At 37.1% G+C, this 14,407-nt stretch overlaps 2 protein-coding genes across 12 annotated transcripts in view; both read right to left on the reverse strand.

Moving 5' to 3' along the window:
- itk (IL2 inducible T cell kinase) overlaps positions 1-4,888 on the reverse strand; it is a 90,156-nt gene extending 85,268 nt beyond the window's left edge. The window contains exon 1 of the mRNA XM_087280934.2: positions 4,583-4,888. The gene's annotated coding sequence lies outside the window, so the exon portion shown is untranslated. The remainder of the gene's footprint in view (positions 1-4,582) is intronic.
- A 1,731-nt stretch (positions 4,889-6,619) lies between these two features.
- Positions 6,620-14,407, reverse strand: part of gria1a (glutamate receptor, ionotropic, AMPA 1a) — a 382,253-nt gene continuing 374,465 nt past the window's right edge. For 7 of the 11 annotated variants that reach the window (XM_087280929.1, XM_087280930.1, XM_087280931.1 and 4 more), the window contains one exon: positions 6,620-11,435. In XM_087280929.1, the coding sequence (XP_087137055.1) occupies positions 11,268-11,435 (168 nt within the window). In that variant the 3' untranslated portion in view covers positions 6,620-11,267. 11 annotated transcript variants of the gene reach the window in all.

The following is a 14,407-nucleotide window of genomic DNA, read 5'->3' on the forward strand; positions in this document are numbered from 1 at the left end:
CGGCTGAATTCTCAGGGAGAGTGGAGCTCTGGCTGGAGTTGTTGTTTGTTGTTGTTGTTGTTGTTGTTGTTGTTGTTTGTTCTTCCGTATCGATAGGTTAAATGGTGCGATGCTGGAGCGTTTTGTAGCGGGAAGCGAGCTTCAAGACGAAGATAACTGGAGTGGAAAACTCAGGTTATTTATAATGCTTCCGTAATCATCTAATAGGGCTGATTACGGAGCTAACAAGGAGCCAGCCGTGTTGATTATAAGCACGTGATCCTCTCGAAATTAGTTTATGAATAAACCACACGAAAAATAACGGTGCAAGCATTGTTTTACACGTTTTACACCCAGCAATATCACTGTCTGAATGCAGGATAGCAGAGAAGGTAATAAAGTCCTCCAAATAGCAAGAATCCCTCGCTGAATCTTTCAAGTAAACATACCCAACTGGTTCTGAGAGACACATAAAAATAACAAATGCAGTGCGGGTGTTTATTGCTAAAGATTTGCAGCCGTTTTTGGTGATTGGAGATGTGGGCTTTTGTCATTTTATAAAAGCACTCGATCTGCTTTACAGACAGTCTCGCATTTTTTCAGCACAGAGATAATTAAGATGGTTAATTTATTTTTACTTGAGTACAAATAAGTTTATTTGAAATGGCCAATTTATCTTTATTACCTTCACATGTATGTTTATTTTCAAAGTGTAGGATTTTGTGTTCCCCAGTTTGTACATGGGTTATCAGCAGCTGTGAGATTTCAGTGCTCATTTTTTTTATACAATACACTAGGAACTTTTTTTTGGCTTTTAAGTAAAACAAAATAAGTATTGCAATAAATTGTTTTTATCTTTTTCTCCTCAACCTCTTAGTTCCTATTGCCTATAGAGAGAGAAAAAAAAAAAAAAAAACACATGCGTCAAACCATGAGAACTAAACACCGTGTTAAAAAAAACCGAGGTATGTATTGAACCGTGGGCTAACTGTACTGTTGCATCCCTATATATATATATATATATATATATATATATATATATATATATATATATATATATATATAAACTATATTTACATATATATATATATATATATATATATATATATATATATATATATATATATATATATAAACTATATTTACTGCAGACAAAACGTCAGATTTTTCTAATATCATGCAGCCCTAGTTAGAGTACAATTCTATTTGTCTTATTCTGCAAAAATATCATTTAGAACTTCTATTTTGCATTAAAACCAAAAAGGTTTATATTTTTAGAAAGACTACTCAGTATCAGAATTTTGATTTCCTAAGAGTAAAGAATTTTTTGGGGAGGAGGGTTCTAAATTATATTTGTATTAATATTCTAAACAATATTTGTACTTAAAATTTGGAAGAAATGTGGTCAGATATTTTTTGAAAAAAAAAAAAAAAACAGCATTTTACAAAAAACAATACACAATTTCAGTAAATACAGAGAAATATTGCCATTGAAATGTATTTTACAAGTAAAGTAACATACTTTTATCAAGGTTGCATGTAAATCTTTTGTAGATGTGCCATAGAAGGCAGCATGTTTAAGTTATATTATTTATACATTATACATCAAACATTATAAGTTATGTGGCTTACATAAAAGTGCAAAAATAAAATTAAAATAAAAAAATAAAACCAAATAAATTCACATTGTACATGTTAAACTCACAAAAAGATACAGTTAAAATGGACCTTAAATGCATCTTTAGGCTGGAACTGAATAAATATAATCTGCAGAATTTATCATTTGACAATGCTCTGTGGCCAGTTTCTGAACTGCTCCTTTCTTCTCTCTTAAGCCTGTGTCATTTTAATAATAAGAGATTCACTGGAAATATAATAAGCTGTGTTACACTTATAAAACGAGGGGAGAAATTATTCTTGTTCTCTCACTATAAAGCATTGTGACCAATCAAACGTTACTGGAGGTGTGCAGATTAATGATCCCATGAGTGATACCATATTGGTGTTTTGTTCTGATTGTCCTGTTTTTCATGGAAATTTAATTTTAGTGTATTTCCTCACATAAAGCTTAGACCTTTACTTTTACTTTAGATAAAACAACTTGAATGCTTTAATCAGTTTAAAGAGCATGGAGTAGCGTGATCTAAAATGGGATGAATTTCAGTCATGCTTCATGTATGTAAACTTCTATGAACCACATTCATTCATCCACCTTGTACCCTGAGCCATTCTGTCTCTCTGTGATGGGACTGTAGTGTCAGATCAGCCTCGGATCAAATATTCTGCCCCCTTACAATTCATGATTAATATCAATCTCAGAGCCTGCAAGCTCAGGCTGAGCACTGCATGTCACTTAAGATATCCTTTGCTTGTATTTTTCATAGCACATCACTGCGAGTCACATTTCCATGAATGTTTATGTCTGTATTTTATTGGAAATCTGGATGCGGATGCTCGGATAAAAGCAGCTGTGACTGAGTGGGCTACGACACGATTGTTCAGCCAAAAAGGATAGATTGATAGGAAATAATACAAAACACAGGGAGGAGAGTATGAGAGAAGAGCAAAGAAAGGAAAAGAAAAAGAGCGTGGGATTGAGGCACAGTGGCAGGTGTCATGGATCCTCTCATGCCGTCTCTCACACCCACACCGTGTCTTCATTATGTATGCTGTTCAGGCCCACACAATCACACACATTACAATGCTATAGTCACAGTGTGAGCAATCAAACAGCTCAGGCTACCAGGAAACATAGGGCTTTATTTTGACGATCCATGCGCCATGTGCAAAGCGCAGAGCGCAAAAGCAATTAGGGCGTGTCGGAATCCACTTTTGCTAATTTAATGACAGAAAAATCCACTTTGCATTGGGCGCATGGTCTAAAAGTGTTGAGCTTGTTTTTTTAAATGAGTTATGATGCGTTTTGAGAATAAACAAATCAGAGTCTCATCTCCCATTCTCTTTAAGAGTCAGTTGTGTTGTGCCATAGCGCATTTGCTATTTACATGACGGACTTTGTAAGTGGAAAAACTAAGCGTTTCACTAGCAAGAAAACAGTTAAACAGAGCATCTGCAGCGCGAGAGATAAGGCCTTCTCATTATCTACTTTCACTTTCGCTCTCGTGGATAGGGAAACCTTTTAAGCACAGACATCTATTAGCCTATAATTAATTAATTTCGTTTGTTAAGCGCAAATATTTGTTTCAAAACTATTTCAAAGTTCAGTTCTAATTTCCAGCAAACGAATAAATGAACAATAATAATAAAGTGTGGTCAAAAAACTGAGTTGTATCCAAATACACATGCTATGCTCCATATGGTCTAAAACCTGACAAGTGGGTAAATCAAAGCTTGTTTTTAATAAAACAAATATACATATAATAAATGATACTGCTAATAATAATAATAATAATAATAATAATAATAACTACTACAACAACAACAAAAGTAAATTGTTATGAATAAATTGAAAAGAACCCCCCGAGATGAAGGCATGAATGTTTGGTTTTTATATTTATGTAGGCTAGAAAATAATGTTTTGTAATATTTTAATCCTTCATATTTTTATCCTATAGGCTATATCCTTATATATATATATATATATATATATATATATATATATATATATATATATATATATATATATATCTCCTTATTTTTTAAAATTATTTTTCCATTTGTAAAGATATTTGCGTACTTCTGTACACCCTGTCTGTATTAAGCAATGTGTAAGCGAGGCGCACAACTAACGCGCTCTGCGCTGGACAATAGACCAAGTTTGATCTGATCTATTTGAACCTTCTATTTAAGTTTTTTAAAAATAGCAACACGCCAGCAATGTGCCTCAATATGGCCTTCTTTTTTAGACCAGAACGCCTATGGGTGCACATTTGAGCGCAAACGCATTTGTTATTTAAACAGCGTGGCGCAAAACGTCAAAAAAAAAACTCTCCACTAAAATGACTTATTCAAATACACCGATTCATTCAGGAAGGAAAGGAAGGAAGGAAGTCTTTATGAAATTAATAAATTCACTGCAAGGTTGGATTCAAAGCACTGATTCATTTAGTAACATCACCACTGTTTTACTTGAATATGTGGTTGATCTATCTGTGGCTTTGTTTGCAACAATTTTTGTTTACAGGACACAAATATAGCAGCAAAACAAATAATAAGTAAAAACAAAAATGTATTGATGAGATACATTGAAAATGATCTTTGCTTAAAAATGAATGATGTTCTGGGAGATCAAAGGAGGCTAACAAGTGTCACACATCCCCAGAGAAATAAGAGACAAACCCATAATTCATGAACAAACGAATCTTCCTCTCCAGTGTCATGGCAAATAACAGGACTATGTTGAAAAAGCCGCATCTGACGCTTCGCACAGTGTGCCAGCTTTCAGACTAAACTGTCCTACTTGGAAATAGAGCAGAACTGATTATAAACCTAATATGCAAAAAGAGATATTCAGCCACAACAGAGGCCTGCCTATCATGTGTGGAATTACACCACATCTAACAAATCATCTTGACAGAATGTCACAAATAAGTCTCTGGAGAGCAAATCATAAAGAAAGAAAACAACAACTTTCCGTTATTACCTTCTGCATCTTCACTCGAGGTTGAGGATTTGTCCTGAAGGAACTGCAACAGACATTGACGATCACTGAAGTTTCAGCACAGAGATGATTGTGAATAATATTGGCTACAGCTGTGACTGCTGCATTTCACGCGCTGTAGTAAAGCTGTTTTGATATCTGCCTTGAAGAGACTTGAAATGCAACGCAGGGCATCAGACCAAGCTAAAAATGAAGGAACAAACACCTGTTTCTAGGTTCCACATTTTGTTATTATCTCCATAATTAGAGCCATGGGGCATCCCAATTAACTCCTTCCGTTGTTTCTGCAGGGGAGTTTAAACTGATGGAGATTAAAGAATTAATTCCTAAAACGATTGGGTCGGAGGCAACATGAGCGGCTGGTTAAACGTCAGTGATTATGTGTGGGATGCACCTGTAGGTAATTAAAACAGCAAGTCAAGCTCTAGAGAAATGCTTGGAAATACATTAAATACAAATGTTATAAAGATGGCCACTTGTCAAGTCATGAATAGAATGACATGAATGAATAATCCCTGTTTTATTATTTCCATGAAATAACATTCATTTGAATGTTTAACAAATTAATTCACTCCTAACAAGTATTTATTACAAATAAGGGACATAACTAATGAAAATGACACATTTCAGGTAATAAATTTTTTCAGCATTTTGTTCACAGGTGATTTTTGTTTATTCATGGCTAAAAGTTGCATTATGGGATCTTGATTTCTGTTCTGTCAAATTTTGATGTTGAAAATTCAATGCTGTAGTTTAACAAAGTGAAATTTATTGACATTTTATGAAACAATATACACTACCTGACAAAAGTCTTGTCGCCTAACCAGGTTTAACGAACAACAAAAATACCCTGACTTCTAGTTGATCATTTGGTATCAGAAGTTGCTTTTGTGAAAGGCAAAGGCCTCTATATTACGCTTATTTTACCAAAATAAAACATGATCATTTTAATTATTTAACTACAGTAAGGTCTGCGTTTGCTTAGACAAAGTCTTGTCACTTAACAGAAATAATGTACAGAATGTACATTACAGAATGTAATGTACAGTATAGAATATAAAGTCATGGTGCATGAAAAAAAGAGTTAATATTGTGCATGACACCCATAAGCTTGAGCGACTGCATTCATACATTTCTGCAATGACTCAACAAACTTATTAATAAAGTCATCTGGCTGGAAAAAAAGCATTTTTGCAGGACTCCCGCAGTTTATCAAGATTCTTTGGATTCATCTTTAATGCCTCCTCCTTCATCTTACCCCAGACATGCTCAATAATTTTCATGACTGGTGACTGGGCTGGCCAATCCTGGAGCACCTTGACCTTCTTTCCTTTCAGGAACTTAGATGTGGAGGCTAAAGTATGTGCTATCCTGCAGAATAATTTTTCCTCTCCTGTGGTTTGTAATGTAATGGGCAGCACAAATGTCTTGATACCTCAGGCTGTTGATGTTGCCATCCACTCTGCAGATCTCTCGCATGCCCCTATACTGAATGTAACCCCAAACCATGATTTTTCCTACACCAAACTTGACTGATTTTGTGAGAATCTTGGTTCCATGCAGGTTCCAATAGGTCTTCTGCAGTATTTGTGATGATTGGGATGCAGCCCAACAGATGATTCATTGGACAAATCTACCTTCTGCCACTTTTCCAATTGATCAACTAGAAGTAAATGTATTATTTGTTGCTCTTACAACTGGCATCAACAAGACTTTTGTCAGGTAATGCAATGTATAATAAATAATATATAGATAATTTATTCCGTAATGTCACAATAAAGGAACTGGCAGTAATTAAAAAAAAAAAAAAAAAAAAAAAAAAAAAAAAAAATATATATATATATATATATATATATATATATATATATATATATATATATATATATATAAATAAAGGTTAATACAAGATTGTTTTTTAAATGCAAATCAAAAGCTTTAAAAAACAGAAACTGTTAATTTACAGATATTTTTACAGAGTAGATTCCCACTTTCGCAAGTCATGACCCAAATCTTTGTAAGTGTGTTTAGAAAAATTTTATTCATTATTGATTGAATGAATTTCCAGTAAATTTGATTCAACCACATCTCTCTTTTGTGATAAAAAAGAAATAAAAAAGAAAAAACAAAACAATAAAACATCCCAAATAAAAATGCTCAAGATTGCAGAATCAAGAAGTAGGTGAGCATGAACAATACATTTTTGCATTTAAAACACCCCCAAAATAAAACAGAATATAAACATTGTAATAGCGGAAACACAAAGACTTCTCTCAGATTTCTCTCTTAACTAATCAAAATCAACATCAGTGAGAATATCCATCGTTTTTTTTTTCACAGCGATGTGTAAAACACTAGTTCAGTCAACTCTTCAAAATCTCCCGGCGGTATAAATGTTAAATGTCTCACTTGAACTTTACAAATCTTTTACTGCTTATAAAATACTGCTCTCACATGAGGCCATAAAGGACCGCAGTGTTCGGTGCCTAATAAAACATGTCAAGGAAATGGAAAGAAAAAGCCAGAGAAATACAAGCGTTTCGATGGCCACACAGTGTGTCATATTTGGCGGTACAATGGCAGTGTGAAGGGGGGAAGGCTGAACAGGTAGAGCTGTTTATGTTGAGCTGGAAGCCATGTTTTGAACGCCTGCAGTGAAGAAGCCAAGAGCTCAGAAAGGTCAGCTTGGCCTCGATCAATGATATCTCCACAAACATCATCTCGAGGAGTGTGTACAGGACAGAACAGCCTGTGTTTCTACTGTTTTTGGATCATGTGGCTGTTTCGCTCCCTTTTCTTTGTTAGGTTTATTAAACGAAAACTGCAAGGGATGATTCAATACAAAATGAAAATTCTGTTATCATTTACTGAGCGTTGGTCTAGCTTTCAATGTGGAGCACAATATTATTTTCTGAAGAACCGAAATAAGTTTGTAATCAATGTATGAAAAACATATTAGAATATATATATATATATATATATAAACTCAGTATTCCAATATATAAATTAGAAGTGACAGAAGTTTTGACCTTTTTTCCCCCTCAGATTTGGAGTTTATAGGTTCATTGGAGGTTTATATCTTCCAGTTCTAATGCTTTTTTCTCAGGATCTCTATATGTAACATTAGAATTTGAAATATAAACCCATAAAACCCAAAAGGTCCTGAATTTATTTTTTGCACCGAATTGCAAGTTTTTCTCGCAATTATTTTAATATTTTTTTCTGGTTAACTTTCCTCCATCAGAATTGCAGATATTACCTTGTGTGAAATTAACTTATATACAGGGTTTCTACAGGTTTCACCAAGACAAATTAAAGACTTTAAGACCATTAAGAATGAAAATTTAGATTTATAGAAAAAAACCCTAAGGTTTTTTTTTTTTCTAATGGCCAGTGGAAAATATTTTTACTTGCCCCATTAAAATTCAAACACGTATTTTCTGAACACGTAAACAAATGTTATTGAAAAAAAAAATTAAACCAAATTGGTAAATAGAGTAAAAAATGTCACTTTTGTTAAACGTTTTTCTTTTTTTAGATTGTTGGTTGTACCAATTAAGTAGCTTTACATAGACAATGGAAAATTAAGACCTGTTTAAAATTATTTAAGTCTTACAACACAATATTTCAGTCAATGTAAAAGTTTTTATAGTCTGAAATATTGTTTTTAAAATGTAAGACAATTTAAGACCATGCGGACACCCTGTATATAGCAACTCAGGTTTTTATCCTTGTTAAGATTATGGATTTATTTTTCACAATTGTCAGTTTAGACGTTTTTGAATTTCTAACTTTATTTCTCACAATTCAGAATGTATAATTTCCAATTTTGATAATATAAGTTAAAAACTGCAAGATACACGCATTCACAAATTTGAAAAGTAAATTTTGAGATGTAACCTTTTATTTTATCTCTAGTTTATAAATCAAAATTGTGGGGTACAAAGTTACATTTCAAAAGTCAAAATATATTAAATGCTGCATTTCATTTTCATTTTTTTGTACAACAGAAATGTTTCAATAGAAAGAGACGCAAGTAAATGATGGCAGAATTTTCACTTCAGACTGAACTGTCCCCCTGCATGTCAAAAAAAGCCTTAATGGAGTTTTTTTTTTACCATATAAACAAGATGACTGACATTAGGATGTTGCAGACAGTTTTAAATATTCTACATGGCCGTACAGTGGTAGCTTTTTAGTTTGTCGTAGTTTTTTGTCACAGCACCACCATTATCACAAAGGCTTTCCTTAAATGAGATCCGGCGGTTTGTGTTGGGGACAGGCTAGTTCATTATAGCCAATTTGCTCACTGCTGAGCTCAAACTCAACTCCTTTACCAGGAAGTGCTCGCAATGAAGTGGCAATCAAAACATGTGGCGTCTCGCTCCACGGTCCCGATGAGGTATGGCGCCTAAAACCAGGCGTAGCAGCTATGCAAAGTCCATGAGGTGGGGAAATCACAGAGCAAGATAATCAACAAGTTCAGTTCAGCTATGCTCTACCGATCGACAACAAATCAAACATAATCCCTCGCTCACTTTCAGATTTACATCAGAGTATTTACACTATCGACAGGCTGTTAAATGAGCTGATATGTTTCATCAGTAAGGAAATAAGCAACGTTGAATCTTTTGTAAGATCTTGCTCATTACCCAGCAAACAATTTTCTGTTTAAAAAAAGAATCGACATCTAAATGTAGAATCCCTGGTTGAACCTAGGATCCAGGAGGAACAATGCGGTTTTCGTCCGGGCCGAGGTACAATTGACCAGTCCACATGTGTTTTGTGGAATTGGAGAAGACATTCGACCCTGTCCCTTGTGGCATTCTGTGGAGGGTGCTCTGGGAGTATGGGGTAAGAGGCACTCTGTTAAGGGCTATCTTGTCCCTGTGTGAACAGAGTAGGAGTCTGGTTTGCATTGCCGGCAAAAGGTCAGACTTGTTTCCAGTGCATGTTGGACTCCAGCAGGGCTGCCCATTGTCACCAATTCTTTTCATAATTTTTATTAACAAAACTTCAAAGCGCAGCCTTGGGCTGGAGGGGGTCTGATTCGGGGACCACAGGTTTTCATCTGTTATTCGCAGACGATTTTGTTCTGTTGACTTCATCGAACATGGATCTTCAGCATGCACTGGGGCAGTTTGCTGCCGAGTGTGACGGGGCTGGGAGGAGAATCAGCACCTCTAAGTCTGAGGCCATGGTGCTCCACCGTTTGCCATCTCCAGGTTTGAGGAAAGCCTTCACCCCAGGTGGAGGAGTTCAAATATCTTGAGCTTTTGTTCACAAGTAAGGGAAGGATGGAACATGAGATTGACAGGCGAATCGGTGCAGCGGCAGCAGTAATGCGGTTGATGTACTGGTCCGTCTTGGAAAAGAAGGAGCTGAGCAGAAAGGCAAAGCTCTCGATTTACCAGTCAATCTACATTCCTACTCTCACCTATGGTCATGAGTTGTAGGCCATGACAGAAAGGACAAGATCTAGGATACAAGCAGCCAAAATGAGTTTCCTTCGCAGGGTGGCAGGGCACACCCTTATGGATAGGGTGAGGAGCTCTGTCACCCGGGAGGAGCTCGAAGTAGAGCCGCTGCTCCTTCACATCAAGAGAAGTCAGTTGAGATGGCTCGGGCATGTTTCATATGCCTCGTTGACGCCTAACTTGGAAAGTGTTCCAAGCATGTCCCACTGGGAGGAGGCCTCGGGGAAGACCCAGGACATGCTGAAGGGACTATGTCTCTCGGCTGGCCTGGGAACGCCTCGGGATCCCCCCGGAGGAGCTGGAGGAAGTGTCTGGGGAGAGGGAAGTCTGGGGTTCTCTCCCAGGACTGCTGCCCCCGCAACCCGGCCCCGGAAAACAGTAGAAAATAAATGAATAAATGTAGACAGCTTGGCTAAAATAAGGCTAAACTTGTGCTGTCTGAAAATCTAAAAGACAACTAAGAATAGCCCAAAACTAGACTAGTCATCAAATTAGACAGACTTTATAAGTGTAGTCATTCATTTCTGTTTATTTGATGACTAGTCCAGTTTTGGCATACTCTTAGACGTCTACTAGATTTTCACTGACAGCCCAAGTTTAGCCTTGTTTTAGCCAAGACGACAATGTTTAGACGTACATTATATATCTATTAGACATAAAAAATGCTTGCTGGGTATTTTACTTCTATTTTGTAGTAAGTATAAAGGAAAGGAACTTACAGAAATGCTGTATTTGTCATTTCATTTAAAAAAGGAGAGCTAATCTTGGTAAAGAAAAATCAAGACAACATTGCTGAACACTGATATGAACTAAAATATTGCACACTCAGACAGAAGTAAACATGTTTTTATAATATTGGCACAGCGCGAGTGTCCAATCGGACACGAGACTTCTGGTATTTATTTTTTTTAAGTGTTTTTTTTTTATTCATGACATAAACGAACACTGTCCCTCCCCCCAAGAGTTCCACAGGCATGTTATTGCAGCACATTTCCCCCTCTCTTTTTTTTTTTGAACGTTTCCTTTTTCTTTAGAAAAGAGTTTTATTGGTGGCTATTCACTGAGAAGAGTCTTGGAGTGCATTTTGGCAGTACGGTTGTCTGTTGCGGGCGGGCAGACAGACAGAGGGGCAGACGGCAGGTGAACGGGAGGTCCGTGCGTTACATGTGACGCGTGCCGCTCCGTCAAGATGGTCACATGCCAGAGGCTCCCAGGCCCATGCTGGCCGCGTGGCTCATGCACGGCAGCGTCTGCACAGCTTTGGGGAAGTCATGTGTGACGATCCGCCCGTTCTCCCCACCGTTGCCGTTCCCGCTCATCCTGGTCAGCGTGGAGCAGTGCATGGCGTCGTTGATGGATTGCTGGGATGGAGACACAACAGTGTTAGACAGGAATACGGACACACCCGCAGGACTGTTGCTCATTTTTAGTAGCAGACAGTAAAAGATGATTTAAGCGTCTGCCTAATGGAGTATGCACATAAAATGTTTTGTCATGTGATGGCTGGGTAATTAGTTCGACAGCATTTGTGGAGGTAATCTGCAGGCCTTTGCCAACAGATTTTGGGTTTCTTGACTGTAATTGATCAACATGGAGGCTTGGGGGGCGCAACACAATGCCTTTAGCAAAGCAAACTTACAAAACACTAATGAAACTATTTCTCATGTTGATGCATTTCAGTAAGCAATTCAGTAATAGACGTAGTTCTGTCTTAAAATTACACCAATAGCTCTACCTACATCTAAAAACTAAGCTATGCATTCAACTGACAGCAGGTTCCAATAGAAATTGGATTTCTGTTTTGCATTTTTCTAAAGTTATTTGCACAAAACTATGTTATGATCTCATAAACAATTAGAGCATGATTCTGAAACTGATGTGTTCAGTGTCATGAATCTGTAATAAAGATCTATGGTTGTTTCATTCATTCATTTTCCTTTAGCTTAGTCTCTTGTTTATCAGGGATCACTCCAGCGGAATGAACCACCAACTATTCCGGCATGTGTTTTACACAGTGGATGGCTTTCAAGCTGCAACCCAGTACTGGGAAACACCCACACACACACTCATAATCACACACACACTCATCCACTACTGCCAATTTACTTCTTCCAAATCATCTATACTGCATGTCTTTGAACTTTAAGGTTAAACCTGAAGCACTTGAAGCAAACCCACACTAACACACAGGGAGTACATGCAAACTTCACACACAAATGCCAATTGGCCCAGCCAGGACCCAAACAGTGACCTTCTTGTTGTGAAGTGATAGTTCTAACCACTGAGCCACAGTGCCGCCCACAATGCTATTTTACATTTGATCATTATAATTTTGTAGATTCCCCAGAAAAACGTAAGCACTGTTTCTTTCATTCGTACCTTTGTTCTGTTGTATTTGTCTATGCTTGTAATTTATTATATTTTATGCATATTAGCTCCTATACAGAATCCCCCCAATCATCGTAAATAAGGAATTCTTTCCAAATAGAACTATTTAAGGCTGTGCTTTTGAATGTATAAAACATGCGTAAAAAGAAGGTATATTTTATGCTTGAAAGGACAGTTCTCCTCTAAAAAAGAGTGGAACATTAAAGTGTCATTTACTCATCCTTCACTTTTTTTGCTGTTGTTCTATTAAACATGAAAGTAGCATCACTGTGGCTCAGTGGTTAGCAATGTCGGCTCACAGCAAGAAGGTCGCTGGTTCAAGCCTTGGCCGGGTCAGTTGGTATTTCTGTGTGGAGTTTGCATGTTCTCCTGATGTTGGCGTGGGTTTCCTCTGGGTGCTCCAGTTTCCCCCACAGTCCAAACACATGCATTAAAAGGCTGGAAGGACTGTGTAAAACATATGCTGGATAAGTTGTCGGTTCATTCCGCTGTGGCGACCCCTGATTAAACGGACCAAGCAGAAGGAAAAAGAATGAATGATTGAAAATTAACAGAAACAAAAGAAAATATTTTGAAGAATGTTGGAAACTTTTAACCATTAACATCCATAGCTGGAAATACAAACATTATGGAAATCAGTGGTTACCGCTTCCCAACATGTGTTCTTTTGTGTTAAACAGAAATTCAAACTGTCAAGTCAGGGGTGAGTAAATTATTTCTTTTTTTTTTTTTTTGGGTGAACTATCACTATAAAGAAAGTTTTTAGATGAAACCATGTTTCTTGGTTATTCATATAATGCAATTCAATGGTTACCATCACAATGAAACAACAAAATAAGCAAGGGAATGTTAAATCAATACCTGTGGCTCTTGATGATACTACAATTTTCATTCATTCATTTTCCTTCGGCTTAGTCCCTTTATTTTTCAGGGGTATCCACAGCGGAATGAACCGCCAACTTATCCAGCATATGTTTAACACAGCGGATGCCCTTCCAGCTGCAACCCAGTACTGGGAAACACCTCTCTCATTCACACAGATACACTACGGCCAATTTAGTTTATTCAATTCACCTATAGCGCATGTCTCAGGACTGTGGGGGAAACAGGAGCACCCAGAGGAAACATACTCAAACATGCAACTCAACACAGAAATGCCAACTGACCCAGTCGAGACTTAAATCAGTGACCTTCTTGCTGTGAGGTGACCGTGCTAACCACTGAGCCACCGTGCCACCCTTACTACTATTTTATTAAGGAAAAAAAAAACGGGATTATATGATTAACCAAGGAATATGGTTAACTGTCATAATTAACTCACCCTTACTTTGAGTTTCTGTTTAAAACAAAAGAAGACATGTAGGGAAGCGGTAACCACTGACTTCCAACAATGTTTTTGACTTTAAACCTCCTTCTACAGGAAAAAGTCACCTTGTTTGGCATAAAAATAAGCAAATAATTTTCTTTTGGTGAACTATCCCTTTACTGAACCCTTTGTTCAGAATGATTTGCATTAAAGATATGCTGTGGGCCAACGCTGTTGTGTTGTCAACTATTTAATTGCTTCACTAATGCATTGAGCGCCCCCCGGGACCACCATATTTATGTCCTCCAAACCAAAGCTGACACTGTAAAGCATCTCTGACATGCGAGTAGACAATAAACAGTCTTGATAGGCGTGTAACATGAGCTTAATTTGTTACGGTGATGTGCAAGTGAGAAATGTCATGGTTTTTATTGCTGCTGTTGTGACGAGAAACCCTACACTGTAGTCGCAGCCACTGGGCCTGAAACCAAGGCTAATGATGTGTCCCTTTAAATCGCATTTTTCTAGGAATGATTTCATTGGCCTACACTTCGACGCGTTGGGGGATGAAGTCATACGGGCTGATGCAGACTAATTAGTTTGCCTATAATGACTCGGATTCCCGCTCGCCTAAAATGA

Source organism: Danio rerio, chromosome 14, assembly GCF_052040795.2.
Source record: "Danio rerio strain M-AB ecotype USA chromosome 14, GRCz13ab, whole genome shotgun sequence".
NCBI classification, from domain to species: Eukaryota; Metazoa; Chordata; class Actinopteri; order Cypriniformes; family Danionidae; genus Danio; species Danio rerio.